Raw genomic sequence first — 17,952 nt, 5'->3', positions numbered from 1 at the left:
GCGTACGGCCTCCTCAGTGATCGTATAGTATTCCTGCAGGGAACATACTGGTAATCTCCTGATAATCTGTTCCATACCAAGGAAAAGACCCGTCCTCACCATCTCCGGGTTTCTCTGAAGAACTCTTGAGAAATACTGTCTCAGATTGATGTAATTACAGGTTTATGAACCCGCCTGACATTGCAGCATCTGAGTCAGCCTTTCCCTCTAATCATATGTTCAGGACTTGGAGAATATGCTTCAAGTTACATTTTGCTAAAAAAGATTTTTTTTGCTTTGGATTAAATTTTGCATATTTTTCTTTCAACACTGCATCAGTGTCTAAGATTATGAACTATTGTAAAATAAACTACCGGAATATATATATGAATATATGAATATGAATGTACTCTATGTGTATGTATATATACTATATGTACCGGTATCTATATTCCCAATTGTGTAGTCTCCAGCGCTGTACTTCTCCAGCATTTCTTGCAGGCTCACCATTGGTAAGGAACTGTGGAGTTTTCTGTGGATTCTAGTTGCAAATTTCCAGTGTAATTCAGTAACAAATCTATTGTGCACATTGCAGATGTAAATTGATGATGTGAGGGGCAATCGAAGTCTGTGATAATTCTGCAACAACAAAATCCGTGGTGAATCTGACATGTTACCCGTGTAGATTTTGCAGTGACCTCTGCAGTGGTTCGGCCGCTAACGATTCGGCTTGGTTCATGGACGCTTGAGCCCTGATTGATTAAGACCGGCGATGTTCTTGATGAAGGGGCATGTTGGACTCCGGCGCATGCTGACAAGTGGTCTGCGCTCTGTGCAAGAATCCTTACTCCCATCTGGACCGGAGTAAGATCCCGGGCATAAGAAACCCCACAGCTTGTTATAAATCAGACCAGTTATGGCACAATGCCCCTGTCACACCTCAACTGCGTCCATTTTGGAAGAACTGGACGAAATCGGCTTGAAAACTGTAAAAGTTGTAATTTTTTTTCACAACTCTTCATTGGTCCCAAATTTTGCGACTTTTGAAAGGATTGATGTAATGGCTTTGGTGACGCGGGCCTTAGTTTCCTGCTGCATTATGGGAAGCTGGGCTCCGCTCTTAGGGCCGGGCTCGGCTAGCGGCTGGTAATGGCCATCCGGACTGTGACTGCATACAATACAATACAGGCTCGAAATAGAAGACGGCATAAAAGGAACAGTCACATACCAGGAATGACCATCCTGCCAGTCTGTGCGCTCACTTCTGGTATTAGGCCAAGTAAACCGGAAAATGTCGCTGTAATCAATGATCTCGGGCATAGTGTAGGGCTTCCGGTTTGTTTTGCTTATTTGTTGAACTTTTTTTCTTAATAACTAATGATGGAAGTTCATTTCTATATCAGTGATATCAGTTTGAGTGTTTTGCTTCTATTTCATGGTTATGATAAAAAAAATTGTTGCAAATCTTTCATTTTTTTTTAGCCTCATTGTTTTCTTTATGTTGTTATTAAGTCACCCATAGAATATCTAACCCTCAACAAAATTGTGCCCCCTTGTCAGTGGCACGCCGGAACAGCCAGGTGTATCTAGGAGCTACTTTTAGGGACACTGTGCCTTCTGGATACATCGGCAGCACTTTGAGTATTATCCATTATGCCAGAAATGCAATGATTGTAGCCAGTTTATTTGGTGCCTTGCTAGTTTGCACCCCTTGCCCAAGACCTTTATTATAGGGTGGTATTGGGATGCTTTAGGCAACCAAATTCCAAATCCTACCAGGCTTACGTACTGTTTTGTACATATGTTTCCTGTCGGTGATTTCAAGGACCCACACATTGCCCAGAAATGAGACCAGGCTCCAGGGCTGAACCCCCAAGGGCTGCCACGTTGGCGGATATCAAGTGCTGGCATCTTGACGCCTTACTGTTATTTCTTGGTGTATGTGCTACTTGGCAGCCCTAGGTATAATACCTTTTATTAGTTACAAACCAGTTCAAATAAGGAAATGATCTAATAAACACTGGATATGAAATTGTGTGAAGGAACCTGCTTTAACATACTTTATATTCCAGTGTTGTGTTTGATTTGGACGAATATCCAGATAATTGGAGGACAAATAACCTGACTCTTGTGTGGAGGAAATAAAATATTAGAATATTTCACACTGATGTGTTTCTAGCGCCCATAGTCATAGGAATAATGGGAAAACATTTTAAAACCACGACCATCCAATCACATGTGAATACTTGATTAACAAAATATTACAGAGTTTAAATAACAAGAACATTATTATTTTGCTCTGTGAGCACATATTAATGAGCAAATTATTCTTAAAACTCCTATCGCTAGGCTGTTTGGCATTTGCACTCAATACGTTTTTTCATGGCTTTGAAGCATCCTTTGGCTTTGCACCTTCGGTCACCTGTCAGAATCCGCTCACTCAGCCAAATCAGTTCTCCTTCTTTGCTCTGATGAGGGGCAAACACCCCGAAACACGTCTACCAATGGAGTTTGTTTTGGCTTCTTATCCCAGGTTTTGTGGCAAGGTCCTTGTATAAAGAGTTGATATTGACTTTTAGGATTGCTACTCGAGTTCCTATCCTAGTCATCTCTGGTGAAGCTATAAGCAAATTTTTCCATGGGACTCGAAGATATATTATGTCATTTTACAGTCCACGCAAAGGCAGGTGGGAGCTGCTGGATTTTGCATACATCCAACATCAAACAATATTATGATACCATGGTTTTACTGCAAATGCTCCAAGTCTTACGACACCAAACTCCGATCTTCTGGTTGCTGAAGCCTCAACTCTGGAGCCAACAGCATGTTTATCATGGAGCAGATTAATGAGTTCCTGGAAGCCTCCACAATAATGAAGAACAGATGCTAGGGTCACAGTCCACACTTAAAGAAAAAATGCAGAGGGAACGAAGTCTTGGCCAGAAGATATACATCTCCCTTTTCCGGTCTCATGTACTTCTATATTTTGTTGTAGGCTCCAGCACTTTTTAGATGCCTTTTGGTTTTGTGGTCTGCTAAAAATGGCAGAGAAAAACATGAGCCTGAGCCTTACACTATAGCTGGTCCGAACAACTAAAGCAATTGTTACCATCCACCTCTCGTGTCTCCCCTTTTCCCCATAGTTTGTAAGCTTGCGAGCAGGGCCCTCACTCCTCCTGGTATCTGTTTTGAACTGTATTTCTGTTATGCTGTAATGTCTATTGTCTGTACAAGTCCCCTCTATAATTTGTAAAGCGCTGCGGAATATGTTGGCGCTATATAAATAAAATTATTATTATTATTATTATGGCTGATTGTGAAGTGCATCAAACCCGTCTTGGATAGAAACTGCATATTATTTTTTTGTCTTTGGCAACGGATGCAGCTGCACCAGACTGTTTTCTTGCTTCCAAGTAGCGCTTGCAATAATAACTATAGCTTGGGCTACTTCCTCCCAATACATTATAAATAGCACACGCAGACTTGCACATGTGCACAGTGACAAAGCCTCGCGCTTCCTGCTGCTGAATCCCATGGACAGCACACTGCAATGCCTGCTCCTGCCCCTGATTACTCCACAGGGCACAGATCCTTGGGACCGTCATAGGAAGCACATCCTGTAATAAATGGCTCATGTTCCTTCTGTAAATTTGTTGTTTTTTTCCCCCTCTCATTTTAACTATGGTTATGGAGATAAGCTACCGTAAATCTTTCTGTTTGTGAGAAAAATACGAATAGTCATTTTATCCATCAGTAGAATAACAATATTCATCGTACAGTTTTTGGCTCCTGTGAGCTGTGGATTAGAGATGATAAGTCCTAGAATCTAGAATGAATGTAAGCCTTTGAGTCATCTTGGACTTCACGGGATTAGGAACAACAACTAATGGCAGACAAATTGTCAATATTCAGCATCATCTGGAATGATCTAAAAGTCTGCATTTAAAGGTCATTTCCAAAATCACATTATTGTTCATGTACAGACTAAGCCCATCATATTGTTTCTTTCATGTGTTTTTTTTCCCACCTCTATCTGCTTCATGGTGCATTCAGCTGCACCTTTTCCAGCAGCACTCGCTTCACCTCAGTGCTCCAGTCCCGTTATCCTGCTGGACCGCAGGCCCCGTCCCCTTGTGCTGCAGGCCCCGTCTCCTTCTCCTCAGTGCTGCTGTCCACTTCTCCTGCTGTGCTGCGGGCCCCTTCCCCTGCTGTGCTGCGGGCCCCTTCCAACGGCTGTGCTGCGGGCCCCTTCCCCTGCTGTGCTGCGGGCCCCTTCCCCTGCTGTGCTGCGGGCCCCTTCCCCTGCTGTGCTGCGGGCCCCTTCCCCTGCTGTGCTGCGGACCCCTTCTGCTGTGCTGTGGGCCCTGTCCCCTTCTCTTGCTGTGCTGTGGGCCCCGTCCCCTTCTCTTGCTGTGCTGCGGGCCCCGTCCCCTTCTCCTGCTGTGCTGCGGGCCCCATCCCCTTCTCTTGCTGTGCTGTGGGCCCCGTCCCCTTCTCTTGCTGTGCTGCGGGCCCCGTCCCCTTCTCTTGCTGTGCTGCTATTCTAAGTGTAGAATTCACCTGCTCTGTGCACTCTCTGCTCCTATCAGCTTCTGTCGTCTCCATCAGTATAGCTGCCTCTGTAGTTATACATCAGGTTTTGCATTGAAAAATTGAATAAAGGGGAAAGAAGGGACACTGAAGTTGCAGCATAATAGTTTTTAAGTCCTGGTATTCCTCCTCCCTGAGCTCACAAGGTGTATCTGGGATGACGACTTGTATTAATGTTTAGTTGTCCCCTTCTCTTGCTGTGCTGCGGGCCCCGTCCCCTTCTCTTGCTGTGCTGCGGGCCCCGTCCCCTTCTCTTGCTGTGCTGCGGGCCCCGTCCCCTTCTCTTGCTGTGCTGCGGGCCCCGTCCCCTTCTCTTGCTGTGCTGCGGGCCCCGTCCCCTTCTCTTGCTGTGCTGCGGGCCCCGTCCCCTTCTCTTGCTGTGCTGCGGGCCCCGTCCCCTTCTCTTGCTGTGCTGCGGGCCCCGTCCCCTTCTCCTGCTGTGCTGCGGGCCCCGTCCCCTTCTCTTGCTGTGCTGCGGGCCCCGTCCCCTTCTCTTGCTGGGCTGCTATTCTAAGTGTAGAATTCACCTGCTCTGTGCACTCTCTGCTCCTATCAGCTTCTGTCGTCTCCATCAGTATAGCTGCCTCTGTAGTTATACATCAGGTTTTGCATTGAAAAATTGAATAAAGGGGAAAGAAGGGACACTGAAGTTGCAGCATAATAGTTTTTAAGTCCTGGTATTCCTCCTCCCTGAGCTCACAAGGTGTATCTGGGATGACGACTTGTATTAATGTTTAGTTGTCCCCTTCTCTTGCTGTGCTGCGGGCCCCGTCCCCTTCTCTTGCTGTGCTGCGGGCCCCGTCCCCTTCTCTTGCTGTGCTGCGGGCCCCGTCCCCTTCTCTTGCTGTGCTGCGGGCCCCGTCCCCTTCTCTTGCTGTGCTGCGGGCCCCGTCCCCTTCTCTTGCTGTGCTGCGGGCCCCGTCCCCTTCTCTTGCTGTGCTGCGGGCCCCGTCCCCTTCTCTTGCTGTGCTGCGGGCCCCGTCCCCTTCTCCTGCTGTGCTGCGGGCCCCGTCCCCTTCTCTTGCTGTGCTGCGGGCCCCGTCCCCTTCTCTTGCTGTGCTGCGGGCCCCGTCCCCTTCTCTTGCTTTGCTGCGGGCCCCGTCCCCTTCTCTTGCTGTGCTGCGGGCCCCGTCCCCTTCTCTTGCTGTGCTGCGGGCCCCGTTCCCTTCTCTTGCTGGGCTGCGGGCCCCGTCCCCTTCTCTTGCTGTGCTGCGGGCCCCGTCCCCTTCTCTTGCTGTGCTGCGGGCCCCGTCCCCTTCTCTTGCTGTGCTGCGGGCCCCGTCCCCTTCTCTTGCTGGGCTGCGGGCCCCGTCCCCTTCTCTTGCTGTGCTGCAGGCCCCGTCCCCTTCTCTTGCTGTGCTGCGGGCCCCGTTCCCTTCTCTTGCTGTGCTGCGGGCCCCGTCCCCTTCTCTTGCTGTGCTGCGGGCCCCGTCCCCTTCTCTTGCTGTGCTGCGGGCCCCGTCCCCTTCTCTTGCTGGGCTGCTATTCTAAGTGTAGAATTCACCTGCTCTGTGCACTCTCTGCTCCTATCAGCTTCTGTCGTCTCCATCAGTATAGCTGCCTCTGTAGTTATACATCAGGTTTTGCATTGAAAAATTGAATAAAGGGGAAAGAAGGGACACTGAAGTTGCAGCATAATAGTTTTTAAGGCCTGGTATTCCTCCTCCCTGAGCTCACAAGGTGTATCTGGGATGACGACTTGTATTAATGTTTAGTTGTGTTTATTCAAACAGCTGCAAACCATTTCCTATTCTTTTTTTTTTTTACATTTTCTTTCCTTGTGCAAAAAGAATTCTTTGAGGTTCATAACCTTACGTTTGGCCGCAAAACTCCAGAGGATGATGTTATTTAGCAGTTCCTAGTTATTCTAAATATGCAGATATGTGGGGAGCCAAGGTCGCTGAATGTGGTTGTTGCTCCATAACCTCCAAGCAAAATTTACTAACTGCAGAACATTAGGGAAAGGAGTGATGAAAATAATAGGGTTAGTACGTGCCACAGCACTGTGCCAACCTGCAGGTCTCCTGCCCGCGGGTACCCGCCCTACTTCTGCCTATGTAGAAGAGCTACCAGTGAGAGCGGGCATCGCAGGCCAAGCACGATCCATCCTTCAGGTACTTGTGAAATCAGCCTTGGTGCCCATATTGAGACGCCATATCTCCTTACCTGGTGTACTTATCAGGGGGATGGAAGGAGAATCTATAGCACCTAGCAAAAATATCCATTCATTCTCAAACAGCTGCTTTTCTCTCCGTTCTCCATCTGCATTTTCACAGGTAGAACAAGCACCCATTGTATATGGGCATGTTCACATGACTGCCTGTTTTTTTTATTTTTAGTTTTTTGCAATCTGTTAAGTCAGTTTTTGATTTTTTTTTTTCTTTCATGCTTTGCATATAGAACTCACCCATTCAAGTGAAGAGAAAAATGGATAGTACTTGGAAGCAACCTGTGTTGTTGATAAAGTAGGAGAAATAATACTTTTTTTTCTCTTTGCATTTGAGAAAAATGGATGTTACACTGCTGGACATATTGTCCAAAAATGGCTGAAAATCTGGTCCATGAAAATGATGAATAACATTTATTTTCTGCTTGTGAGAAAAAAAAAAAAGTTCTGTGTAGGATGCTGTTAGCCCTCATTCACACATCCGTGATTTCTCACAAACACAAAGAAAACCAGCCAAGTGTCATCAGCAGTTTTCATCCGATCGGGTTTGGTCCTTGTGCCTATCTTTACCATCAGTGTTTCTAATGTTGGAGAAAATGTCAGTGAAAAAACTGGAGGTGCGGCCGGTGCTGCAGTCACCGCTCAGTGGTAGTGAGCATCGGCTGTAACCGCGCCCTGACACTGCCTGACAGTCGGAGGGGTGCTGCAGTCACCGCTCAGTGGTAGTGAGCATCGGCTGTAACCGCGCCCTGACACTGCCTGACAGTCGGAGGGGTGCTGCAGTCACCGCTCAGTGGTAGTGAGCATCGGCTGTAACCGCGCCCTGACACTGCCTGACAGTCGGAGGGGTGCTGCAGTCACCGCTCAGTGGTAGTGAGCATCGGCTGTAACCGCGCCCTGACACTGCCTGACAGTCGGAGGGATGCTGCAGTCACCGCTCAGTGGTAGTGAGCAGTGGCTGTAACCGTGCCCTGACACTGCCTGACAGACGGAGGGGTGCTGCAGTCACCGCTCAGTGGTAGTGAGCATCGGCTGTAACCGCGCCCTGACACTGCCTGACAGTCGGAGGGGTGCTGCAGTCACCGCTCAGTGGTAGTGAGCATCGGCTGTAACCGCGCCCTGACACTGCCTGACAGTCGGAGGGGTGCTGCAGTCACCGCTCAGTGGTAGTGAGCAGTGGCTGTAACCGTGCCCTGACACTGCCTGACAGACGGAGGGGTGCTGCAGTCACCGCTCAGTGGTAGTGAGCATCGGCTGTAACCGCGCCCTGACACTGCCTGACAGACGGACGAGTGCTGCAGTCACCGCTCAGTGGTAGTGAGCATCGGCTGTAACCGCGCCCTGACACTGCCTGACAGTCGGAGGGGTGCTGCAGTCACCGCTCAGTGGTAGTGAGCATCGGCTGTAACCGCGCCCTGACACTGCCTGACAGTCGGAGGGGTGCTGCAGTCACCGCTCAGTGGTTGTGAGCACCGGCTGTAACCACGCGCTGACACTGCCTGACAGACGGAGGGGTGCTGCAGTCACCACTCAGTGGTAGTGAGCATCGGCTGTAACCGCGCCCTGACACTGCCTGACAGTCGGAGGAGTGCTGCAGTCACCGCTCAGTGGTTGTGAGCAGCGGCTGTAACCGTACCCCGACACTGCCTAACAGACGGAGGAGTGCTACAGTCACCGCTCAGTGGTAGTGAGCACCGGCTGTAACCGTGTCCCGACACTGCCTGGCAGACAGAGGAGTGCTGCAGTCACCGCTCAGTGGTAGTGATCAGCGGCTGTAACCACGCCCCGACACTGCTGGATTGATGGAGGAGTGCTGCACTCACCGCTCAGTGGTAGTGAGCAGTGTTTGTAACCGCACCCGACGCTGCCTGACAGATGGAGGAGTGCTGCACTCACCGCTCAGTGGTAGTGAGCAGCGTTTGTAACCGCACCCGACGCTGCCTGACAGATGGAGGAGTGCTGCAGTCACCGCTCAGTGGTAGTGAGCAGCGGCTGTAATAATAATAATAATAATAATAATCTTTATTTTTATATAGCGCTAACATATTACGCAGCGCTTTACAGTTTTGCACACATTATCATCACTGTCCCTGTTGGGGCTCACAATCTAAATTCCCTATCCGTATGTCTTTGGAATGTGGGAGGAAACCGGAGTACCCGGAGGAAACCCACGCAAACACGGAGAGAACATACAAACTCTTTGCAGATGTTGTCTTTGGTGGGGTTTGAACCCAGGACTCCAGCGCTGCAAGGCTGCTGTGCTATCCACTGCGCCACCGTGCTGCCCACGCTCCGACACTGCCTGACAGTCGGAGGAGTGCTGCAGTCACCGCTCAGTGGTAGTGAGCAGCGGCTGTAACCACACCCTGACACTGCCTGACAGTCGGAGGAGTGCTGCAGTCACCGCTCAGTGGTAGTGAGCACCGGCTGTAACCGAGTCCTGACACTGCCTGACAGTCGGAGGAGTGCTGCAGTCACCGCTCAGTGGTAGTGAGCATCGGCTGTAACCGCGTCCTGACACTGCCTGACAGTCGGAGGAGTGCTGCAGTCACCGCTCAGTGGTAGTGAGCATCGGCTGTAACCGCGTCCTGACACTGCCTGACAGTCGGAGGAGTGCTGCAGTCACCGCTCAGTGGTAGTGAGCATCGGCTGTAACCGTGTCCTGACACTGCCTGACAGTCGGAGGAGTGCTGCAGTCACTGCTCAGTGGTTGTGAGCATCGGCTGTAACCGAGTCCTGACACTGCCTGACAGTCGGAGGAGTGCTGCAGTTATCGCTCAGTGGTAGTGAGCATCGGCTGTAACCGTGTCCTGACACTGCCTGACAGTCGGAGGAGTGGTGCAGTCACCGCTCAGTGGTAGTGAGCACCGGCTGTAACCGCACCCCGACACTGCCTGACAGACGGAGGAGTGCTGCAGTCACCGCTCAGTGGTAGTGAGCATCGGCTGTAACCGCGCCCTGACACTGCCTGACAGTCGGAGGGGTGCTGCAGTCACCGCTCAGTGGTAGTGAGCATCGGCTGTAACCGCGCCCTGACACTGCCTGACAGTCGGAGGGGTGCTGCAGTCACCGCTCAGTGGTAGTGAGCATCGGCTGTAACCGCGCCCTGACACTGCCTGACAGTCGGAGGGGTGCTGCAGTCACCGCTCAGTGGTTGTGAGCACCGGCTGTAACCACGCGCTGACACTGCCTGACAGACGGAGGGGTGCTGCAGTCACCACTCAGTGGTAGTGAGCATCGGCTGTAACCGCGCCCTGACACTGCCTGACAGTCGGAGGAGTGCTGCAGTCACCGCTCAGTGGTTGTGAGCAGCGGCTGTAACCGTACCCCGACACTGCCTAACAGACGGAGGAGTGCTACAGTCACCGCTCAGTGGTAGTGAGCACCGGCTGTAACCGTGTCCCGACACTGCCTGGCAGACAGAGGAGTGCTGCAGTCACCGCTCAGTGGTAGTGATCAGCGGCTGTAACCACGCCCCGACACTGCTGGATTGATGGAGGAGTGCTGCACTCACCGCTCAGTGGTAGTGAGCAGTGTTTGTAACCGCACCCGACGCTGCCTGACAGATGGAGGAGTGCTGCACTCACCGCTCAGTGGTAGTGAGCAGCGTTTGTAACCGCACCCGACGCTGCCTGACAGATGGAGGAGTGCTGCAGTCACCGCTCAGTGGTAGTGAGCAGCGGCTGTAATAATAATAATAATAATAATAATAATCTTTATTTTTATATAGCGCTAACATATTACGCAGCGCTTTACAGTTTTGCACACATTATCATCACTGTCCCTGTTGGGGCTCACAATCTAAATTCCCTATCAGTATGTCTTTGGAATGTGGGAGGAAACCGGAGTACCCGGAGGAAACCCACGCAAACACGGAGAGAACATACAAACTCTTTGCAGATGTTGTCTTTGGTGGGGTTTGAACCCAGGACTCCAGCGCTGCAAGGCTGCTGTGCTATCCACTGCGCCACCGTGCTGCCCACGCTCCGACACTGCCTGACAGTCGGAGGAGTGCTGCAGTCACCGCTCAGTGGTAGTGAGCAGCGGCTGTAACCACACCCTGACACTGCCTGACAGTCGGAGGAGTGCTGCAGTCACCGCTCAGTGGTAGTGAGCATCGGCTGTAACCGCGTCCTGACACTGCCTGACAGTCGGAGGAGTGCTGCAGTCACCGCTCAGTGGTAGTGAGCATCGGCTGTAACCGTGTCCTGACACTGCCTGACAGTCGGAGGAGTGCTGCAGTCACTGCTCAGTGGTTGTGAGCATCGTCTGTAACCGAGTCCTGACACTGCCTGACAGTCGGAGGAGTGCTGCAGTCACCGCTCAGTGGTAGTGAGCACCGGCTGTAACCGTGTCCTGACACTGCCTGACAGTCGGAGGAGTGGTGCAGTCACCGCTCAGTGGTAGTGAGCACCGGCTGTAACCGCACCCCGACACTGCCTGACAGACGGAGGCTGCCGGGAGGAGTAAAGTCCATTTCTTCCCTGTAGCCAGGCTTACAACGTGGTGGCCGGGCAGCTACGGAACGCTGCTAACCTGCAGATTAACCCCATACATACAGGTTAATAGGGTTTTAGGATGTGACTGGTTCTCTGTAAGTCTGTTTTTGCCTTGTCTGTCGGTATTTAGGTACTTGGCCCATTTGGCTACAGCATGGCTGCCAAGGTTGGATAGGGAGCCAGAGGTTCCTACATCTTCATCCAACAGTCAGCGACAGAGAAGCAGAAGCAATGGCCGGTTATCCTGTCGCTACGGCAACGTCACAAGTGATGCTGCTGCAGCTACATCTGGCGTCCTGGCCTTTCTGCAAGTGATTTCTTTCCTGAGTCACTTGGCTTTTCAGGGTTAATCCATATAGAGAATGAGACCTGGCGGTTACTATGGCAACAGACAATGGAGCAGAAAAGCTTTATTTATATATTTATTTTTGCAGCAGGAATGTTTTTTAACAGGAGCTTAGAATACTAGAAAATGCCAGAGATTTTGTTGCATTGTTAGATGAAAACACGTACCGGGGGTCACTGATTTACTTGTCGCGTGCAGCAACATGGCTGGAATGTGTTCAATACCCAATAACCTAGGCTCAGCTGCATTAAAGGGAACCTGTCACTAGGTCTTTGCTCCCCCATCTGAGAGCAGCATGATTTAGGGGCACAGGACCTGATTCCAGCGATGTGTCACTTACTGGGCTGCTTTCTCTGTTGCAGATCTAGCAGTTCTCTGAGTAGTGAGCCTTGTGTAACCCCACCCACACCACTGATTGTCAGCTTTCTGTGTACACTGTGCATAGGCAGAAAGCTGCCTTTCCGTGGTGGGGGCGGGGTTATTTGGAGCTCATGAATATGGAGGATTGCATGGCAGGAGGTATATCAGCAGGAGGTTATTAATACAGGACTAGTAAAGCAGTGATTTTTATCAGAACTGCAGTAAGTGACGGATCGCTGGACTTCAGGTCTCTTTCTTCACATTGTGCTTTCAGACTAGGTGGCCTCTATTTCAAGTGTTAGTATTACCCTGGTGCCCTTATAACACTGTAACTAGGATGGACACATAGTATTGGGGAACTGCCTTTTAATGATTAGATATATAGGTATGTTTCCTCTGAAACGCTGCGGCATGTCGGAGAAAAACATACTTTTAAAGCCGCATGAGAGACTTTGTAAAGGCCGGAGCTCGCTAATCCCCACCTCCTCCAGTGCAGGGACAGGTCCCTTCCTGTGCGCGTGTATGACCTGTCAGTCACCGGTGGGGACAAGCTGCCAGGCGCCCACTTACCTGAGGAGTGTGTGACCTGTCAGTCACCGGTGGGGACGAGCTGCCAGGCTCCCACTCACCCGAAGAGCGTGTATGACCTGTCAGTCACCGGTGGGGACGAGCTGCCAGGCTCCCACTCACCCGAAGAGCGTGTATGACCTGTCAGTCACCGGTGGGGACGAGCTGCCAGGCTCCCACTCACCCGAGGAGCGTGTATGACCTGGCTGTCAGTCACCGGTGGGGACGAGCTGCCAGGCGCCCACTTACCCAAGGAGCGTGTGTGACCTGTCAGTCTCCGGTGGGGACGAGCTGCCAGGCGCCCACTTACCCGAGGAGCGTGTATGACCTGTCAGTCACCGGTGGGGACGAGCTGCCAGGCGCCCACTTACCCAAGGAGCGTGTGTGACCTGTCAGTCACCGGTGGGGACGAGCTGCCAGGCGCCCACTTACCCAAGGAGCGTGTATGACCTGTCAGTCACCGGTGGGGACGAGCTGCCAGGCGCCCACTTACCCAAGGAGCGTGTGTGACCTGTCAGTCTCCGGTGGGGACGAGCTGCCAGGCGCCCACTTACCCAAGGAGCGTGTGTGACCTGTCAGTCACCGGTGGGGACGAGCTGCCAAGCGCCCACTCACCCTAGGAGCGTGTATGACCTGTCAGTCACCGGTGGGGACGAGCTGCCAGGCGCCTACTCACCTGAGGAGAGTGTATGACCTGTCAGTCTCCGGTGGGGACGAGCTGCCAGGCGCCCACTCACCCTAGGAGCGTGTATGACCTGTCAGTCACCGGTGGGGACGAGCTGCCAGGCGCCCACTTACCCGAGGAGCGTGTATGACCTGTCAGTCACCGGTGGGGACGAGCTGCCAGGCGCCCACTCACCCTAGGAGCGTGTATGACCTGTCAGTCTCCGGTGGGGACGAGCTGCCAGGCGCCCACTCACCCTAGGAGCGTGTATGACCTGTCAGTCACCGGTGGGGACGAGCTGCCAGGCGCCCACTCACCCTAGGAGCGTGTATGACCTGTCAGTCACCGGTGGGGACGAGCTGCCAGGCGCCCACTTACCCGAGGAGCCTCCAGGACGGCTTCACCCCTGTAACGTTTAATGCCTCCTTTACACATTGGTATTTGTGATCAGTATTTCACCAGTGTTTGTCTGCTATGACCAGGAGTGTCTGCAAAACATACAACATGGGTCAGGTTTCAAACTTTAGTTTTTCTCTGTAAGTTCTGATTTTGGCATACAAACACTGATGCAAAATACTGACGTGTAGGCAGCACGGTGGCTCAGTGATTAGCACTGCGGCCTTCCAGCTCTGGGGTCCTGGGTTCAAATTCCACCAAGGACCACATCTGCAAGGAGTTTGTATGTTCTCCCCGTGTTCCTGTGAGTTTCCTTCTATTTCCTCTGACGCTCCAGAGACATACTGATGGGGAGTTTAGATTGTGAGCCCCAATGGGGACAGCAATAATAATGTATGTAAAGAGCTATGGAATATGACAGCGCCATATAAGCAATGCATAATAAATAAATGTGTTAATGAGGCCTTAATGTACAGTAGATTTTTCCCAGAAATGCCGCAGCATTTGAGTCGAACATACGGGACTGAGATGATGCAGCCGGTGCCTGATGCTTGTTGCCCATAGATCGGGCAGTCAGGTTCCCTTTATACACAGGGTTTCACATAGTTGCCATGTTTTCGTATCCGTATTACATACAGACGTTCTGGTCGGTGATGGAGCAGATGTATATAGATTTCCAGCACATTTACGGAATCTGAATTCTACAAATCATATTTTTTGACTTCTCGTTCTTTTCTCACGCATCAATTCCATGGATGACTTTTCCCAAGAGAATGGAAACAGGAAGCGTTTTGACTCGATGGCCTCTCCAAATACAGGAAGATTAAAATTACTTCCTTTCATAAAGCGGGATTCTGACATTTCATTGTAGTAATCTGCTCCTGAATGCTCTTCATTACAACATGCTCTGTTCTGCTGTGAATGCCATCCGCAAATGCTATGGATTTCACAAATTACCGTACTTCAGGTCACTCTGTGAAAGAAGCCTTACGTAGCATGTGAACTTGTCCTTACCAGTGATCTGGAGTGGATTGTGCAGTTGTATCCTTGCTACATGTCATCAAGTAGATGAATGGAAGAATTCATGTTACTTTTTGGTATTAAATGGCTTAAGAAAATGCTTTAAATGGAATCTGTTGCCATGTTTTTGCTAACCCATATGAGAGCAACATAAGGTAGGGACAGAGACCCTGATTACAGCAATCTGTCACTTACTGGGCTCCTTGCTGCATTATTGATAGAATCCCAGTTTTCTGTGCTGCAGCTCCAGCAGTTCTCTGAGTGCTGAGCCCTGCATAACCCACACGCCAGTGATTGGCAGCTTTCTGTGTACACTGTGCATAGGCAGAAAGATGCCAATCATTATTGGGAACAGTTTATGCAGAGCTCATGAATATCTGGCAGTAGGTTAACTTGTTTTCTAGTAATTCCTGCTGTAATTTTATCACAACTACAGCAGACAGCCCAGTAGGTGACACATCGCTGCAATTGGGGTCTCTGTCTGAACATCTCAGATTGGGTGGCAAAAAAGACATGATGACAAATATCCCTTTAATATCTAGTGTGTCTAAATGATCACAAAACAGAGTCTTCACTTTAAAAAGCACATTCTGGTAAGAGAAGCTGATGTCAGCCATGATATGCAGGGTAGGTGGTGGTCCTGGGGTAGTTGGATGAAGAATTGCCCCCAGCATCAGTGTATCAGTAGCGTGTAAGCAGTGTCTTCTTTAGGTAACTGACCCGCTCTAATTATAACACAATGGTAGAGACTTCTCTCCAGTAAGTGACGCCCGGGGGGCACAGATTCCTCACTTTATATTGGCGACAGCCGAGGTTTGCTATTCCTGTTATACAGTGATTTCTCCTATTCTGACTTGTCTGTGTCAGCCAAGAAATATGGTGTTCTATAAATGGCCACTGTCTGCAAGATGCCAGCCCTACAAAGTAATCAATATGGCACTAACGTGAGTAATGGCTCGTAAATGACAAACATTTAGGAATAATCCAGTTTCCTTAATGGCTTTTCCTAATCCCCCTGACACATTCTCCTGGAGGGATATTTGCTGTATAGGGGGCTTCTATTCAACTGGTTGGGGCCTTATTATGTTGTAGTGGGAGTTCTCTGGAGTAAGTGGACATGATTTATAGTCGTGTCTGAGGCAAGTTTTAGAAACCCGATGACACGGGCATCCTTAGCGATTTTACTATCCTGCATTACACAGTCAAGCACTGCATTAGGCTTCTTAATAAAACAATTAGCTGCTTTATTTCTCTGGCAGAGCACCCAGGAAACGCGTCATGATGGATCCGTTCTTCCCAAAGATCTGCCAGAGCCCAAACACATGTGGGACTGTTATATGAAATCTCTCCACGACTCTTTATTGCTGCAAGATGTGAGGAATACAGCACAATATGTCATTATAACACTTTAACGTGTTTTTTAACAAAGGACGCAAGCCGCTCTAAGTCACCAGGCTCACGGACTGGCTGCATGACATGACTTCAGCTGTACAGACAATAACGGACACGGGCGTGCGTGTGTGTGTGCGTGCGTGCGTGCGGACTCTGCACTGGACCTGGGAAGAATGAGCCCTGTGGCAGTCCAGCAGTTAGGTGGATGTGGTGTTGTAGGGTCCATAATTTGCCCCATAGAGCTCTAACATCATTGTACTGTTTTGAGACCTACTAATTTTATATCGGTTTTGACAGTCCTCTTGTGAATATGTACCATAGTTTTACATTTTATAAGGCAAGAAAATGAGCATGTACCCTGCATATATCCTGTAGTAAATAGAAAACAGTACATATAAATATTATGGACATACCGGTACATTAGATCCTATCTTCATCTGTCTCTGCTTACTATCTATCCTCACAACCTCTCCTTTCCCCCTATCTGACCACTATTTACTCACTTTCTCATCCCTGTCCTCCTCACCTGTCACCCTTGTCCAGCAACATGCGCACCCATGCAGGAATCTCGGACATCTAGACACTCACATGCTCTGACTCTATTCTAGCACTGGCATCCATATCTTTACTCAACGACACAGCGCCACTGCTTCCTACAATGCCACTCTCGCATCTGCTATTGACTGGGTCACCCCTCTCGTGAATGGCAGAGTGCGACAAATCAGTAGTCAACCCTGGCACAATAACCTCACTAAAACGCTTCGGCAAGTTCCAGAGGTGCGGAGCGGCGTTGGAAGAAAACACATTCGCACGATAACTTCATCGATTTCAAAGAGGCAACACTCTCATTCAGAACGGCTCTCACCTCGGCTAAACAGGCCTACTTCACAACCCTCATATCTTCCTTATCCTACAACCCCAAACAGTTATTCAACACTTTTAACTCCCTTCTCCGCCCCCCACTGCACCCTCCAACCTCCCTCATCTCTGGTGATGACTTTGCCACACGCTTCAAAAATAAGATCGACCAAACAAGGGAAGACTTTATTGGTCAACGACCACAACCCCTTTGTATACCAAACCAATACCCTTCCCCATAACCTCCCTCTTCGACATCACTGAAGGAGCGCTTACTGATCTCCTCTCCAAATCACACCTCACCATTTGTGCACTTTAACCCATCCCACCTCCTTATCAACCTCACAACCACACGCATCCCGTCCCCAACCCATCTCTTCAACCTATCACTAAGTTGTGGTACCTTCCCTTATTCTGCAACAATCATGCCTATCCTCAAAAAGCCACCCCTCGACCCGACGGCTATGTCCAGCTATCGCTCTATATCGCTGCTTCCATTTGCTTCCAAACTTCCTGAGCAGCACATCCACTCTGGGCTTTCCTCCCACCTCTCATCTAACTTGCTCTTCGACAACCTACAGTCTGGCTTCTGTCCCCATCATTCCACTGAAACTGACCTGACCAAAATTACTAACAACTTATTTACAACCAAAGCTAACAGACAATTCTCCATACTCCTCCCTCTAGACCTGTCCTCTCTCTTCAACACAGTTGACCATTGTCTCCTACTGCAAATCCTCTCTCTATCCTGGATCTCCTCGTACCTTTCCAACCACACATTTAACATCTCACACTCCCACATTACCTCCTCACCCCACCCTCTCTCAGTTGGAGCTCCTCTAGGCTCTGTCCTAGGACCCCTACTCTTCTTTATCTATACCCTTGGCCTGGGACAACTCATGAAGTCCTATGGCTTCCAGTACAACCTATACGCTGATGACGCTCAGATCTACCTCTCTGGCCCAGATGTCACCTCTCTGATGTCCAGAATCCCAAAGTGTCTATCAGCCATATCCTCCTCCTTCTCCTCTCGCCTCTTCAAGCTCAGTGTGGACAAATCTGAACTTATCTTTCCTCCATCTCACGCATCTTCCCTACCTGATCTATCTTTCT

At 50.2% G+C, this 17,952-nt stretch overlaps 2 protein-coding genes across 4 annotated transcripts in view; one reads left to right on the top strand and one right to left on the bottom strand.

Moving 5' to 3' along the window:
* The window catches only part of RAPH1 (Ras association (RalGDS/AF-6) and pleckstrin homology domains 1), a 191,589-nt gene that overhangs the window by 80,307 nt on the left and 93,330 nt on the right, over positions 1-17,952 (top strand). The gene's annotated exons all lie outside the window — the stretch shown is intronic.
* LOC138646100 (sperm acrosomal protein FSA-ACR.1-like) lies at positions 5,298-6,119 on the bottom strand. Its single transcript, XM_069735564.1, has one exon. The coding sequence runs from the start codon at positions 6,117-6,119 to the stop codon at positions 5,298-5,300; it is 822 nt and encodes a 273-aa protein (XP_069591665.1).

Source organism: Ranitomeya imitator, chromosome 7, assembly GCF_032444005.1.
Source record: "Ranitomeya imitator isolate aRanImi1 chromosome 7, aRanImi1.pri, whole genome shotgun sequence".
NCBI classification, from domain to species: Eukaryota; Metazoa; Chordata; class Amphibia; order Anura; family Dendrobatidae; genus Ranitomeya; species Ranitomeya imitator.
The sequence above is the reverse complement of the archived record's forward strand: the minus strand, read 5'-3'. Positions and strand labels throughout refer to the sequence as shown.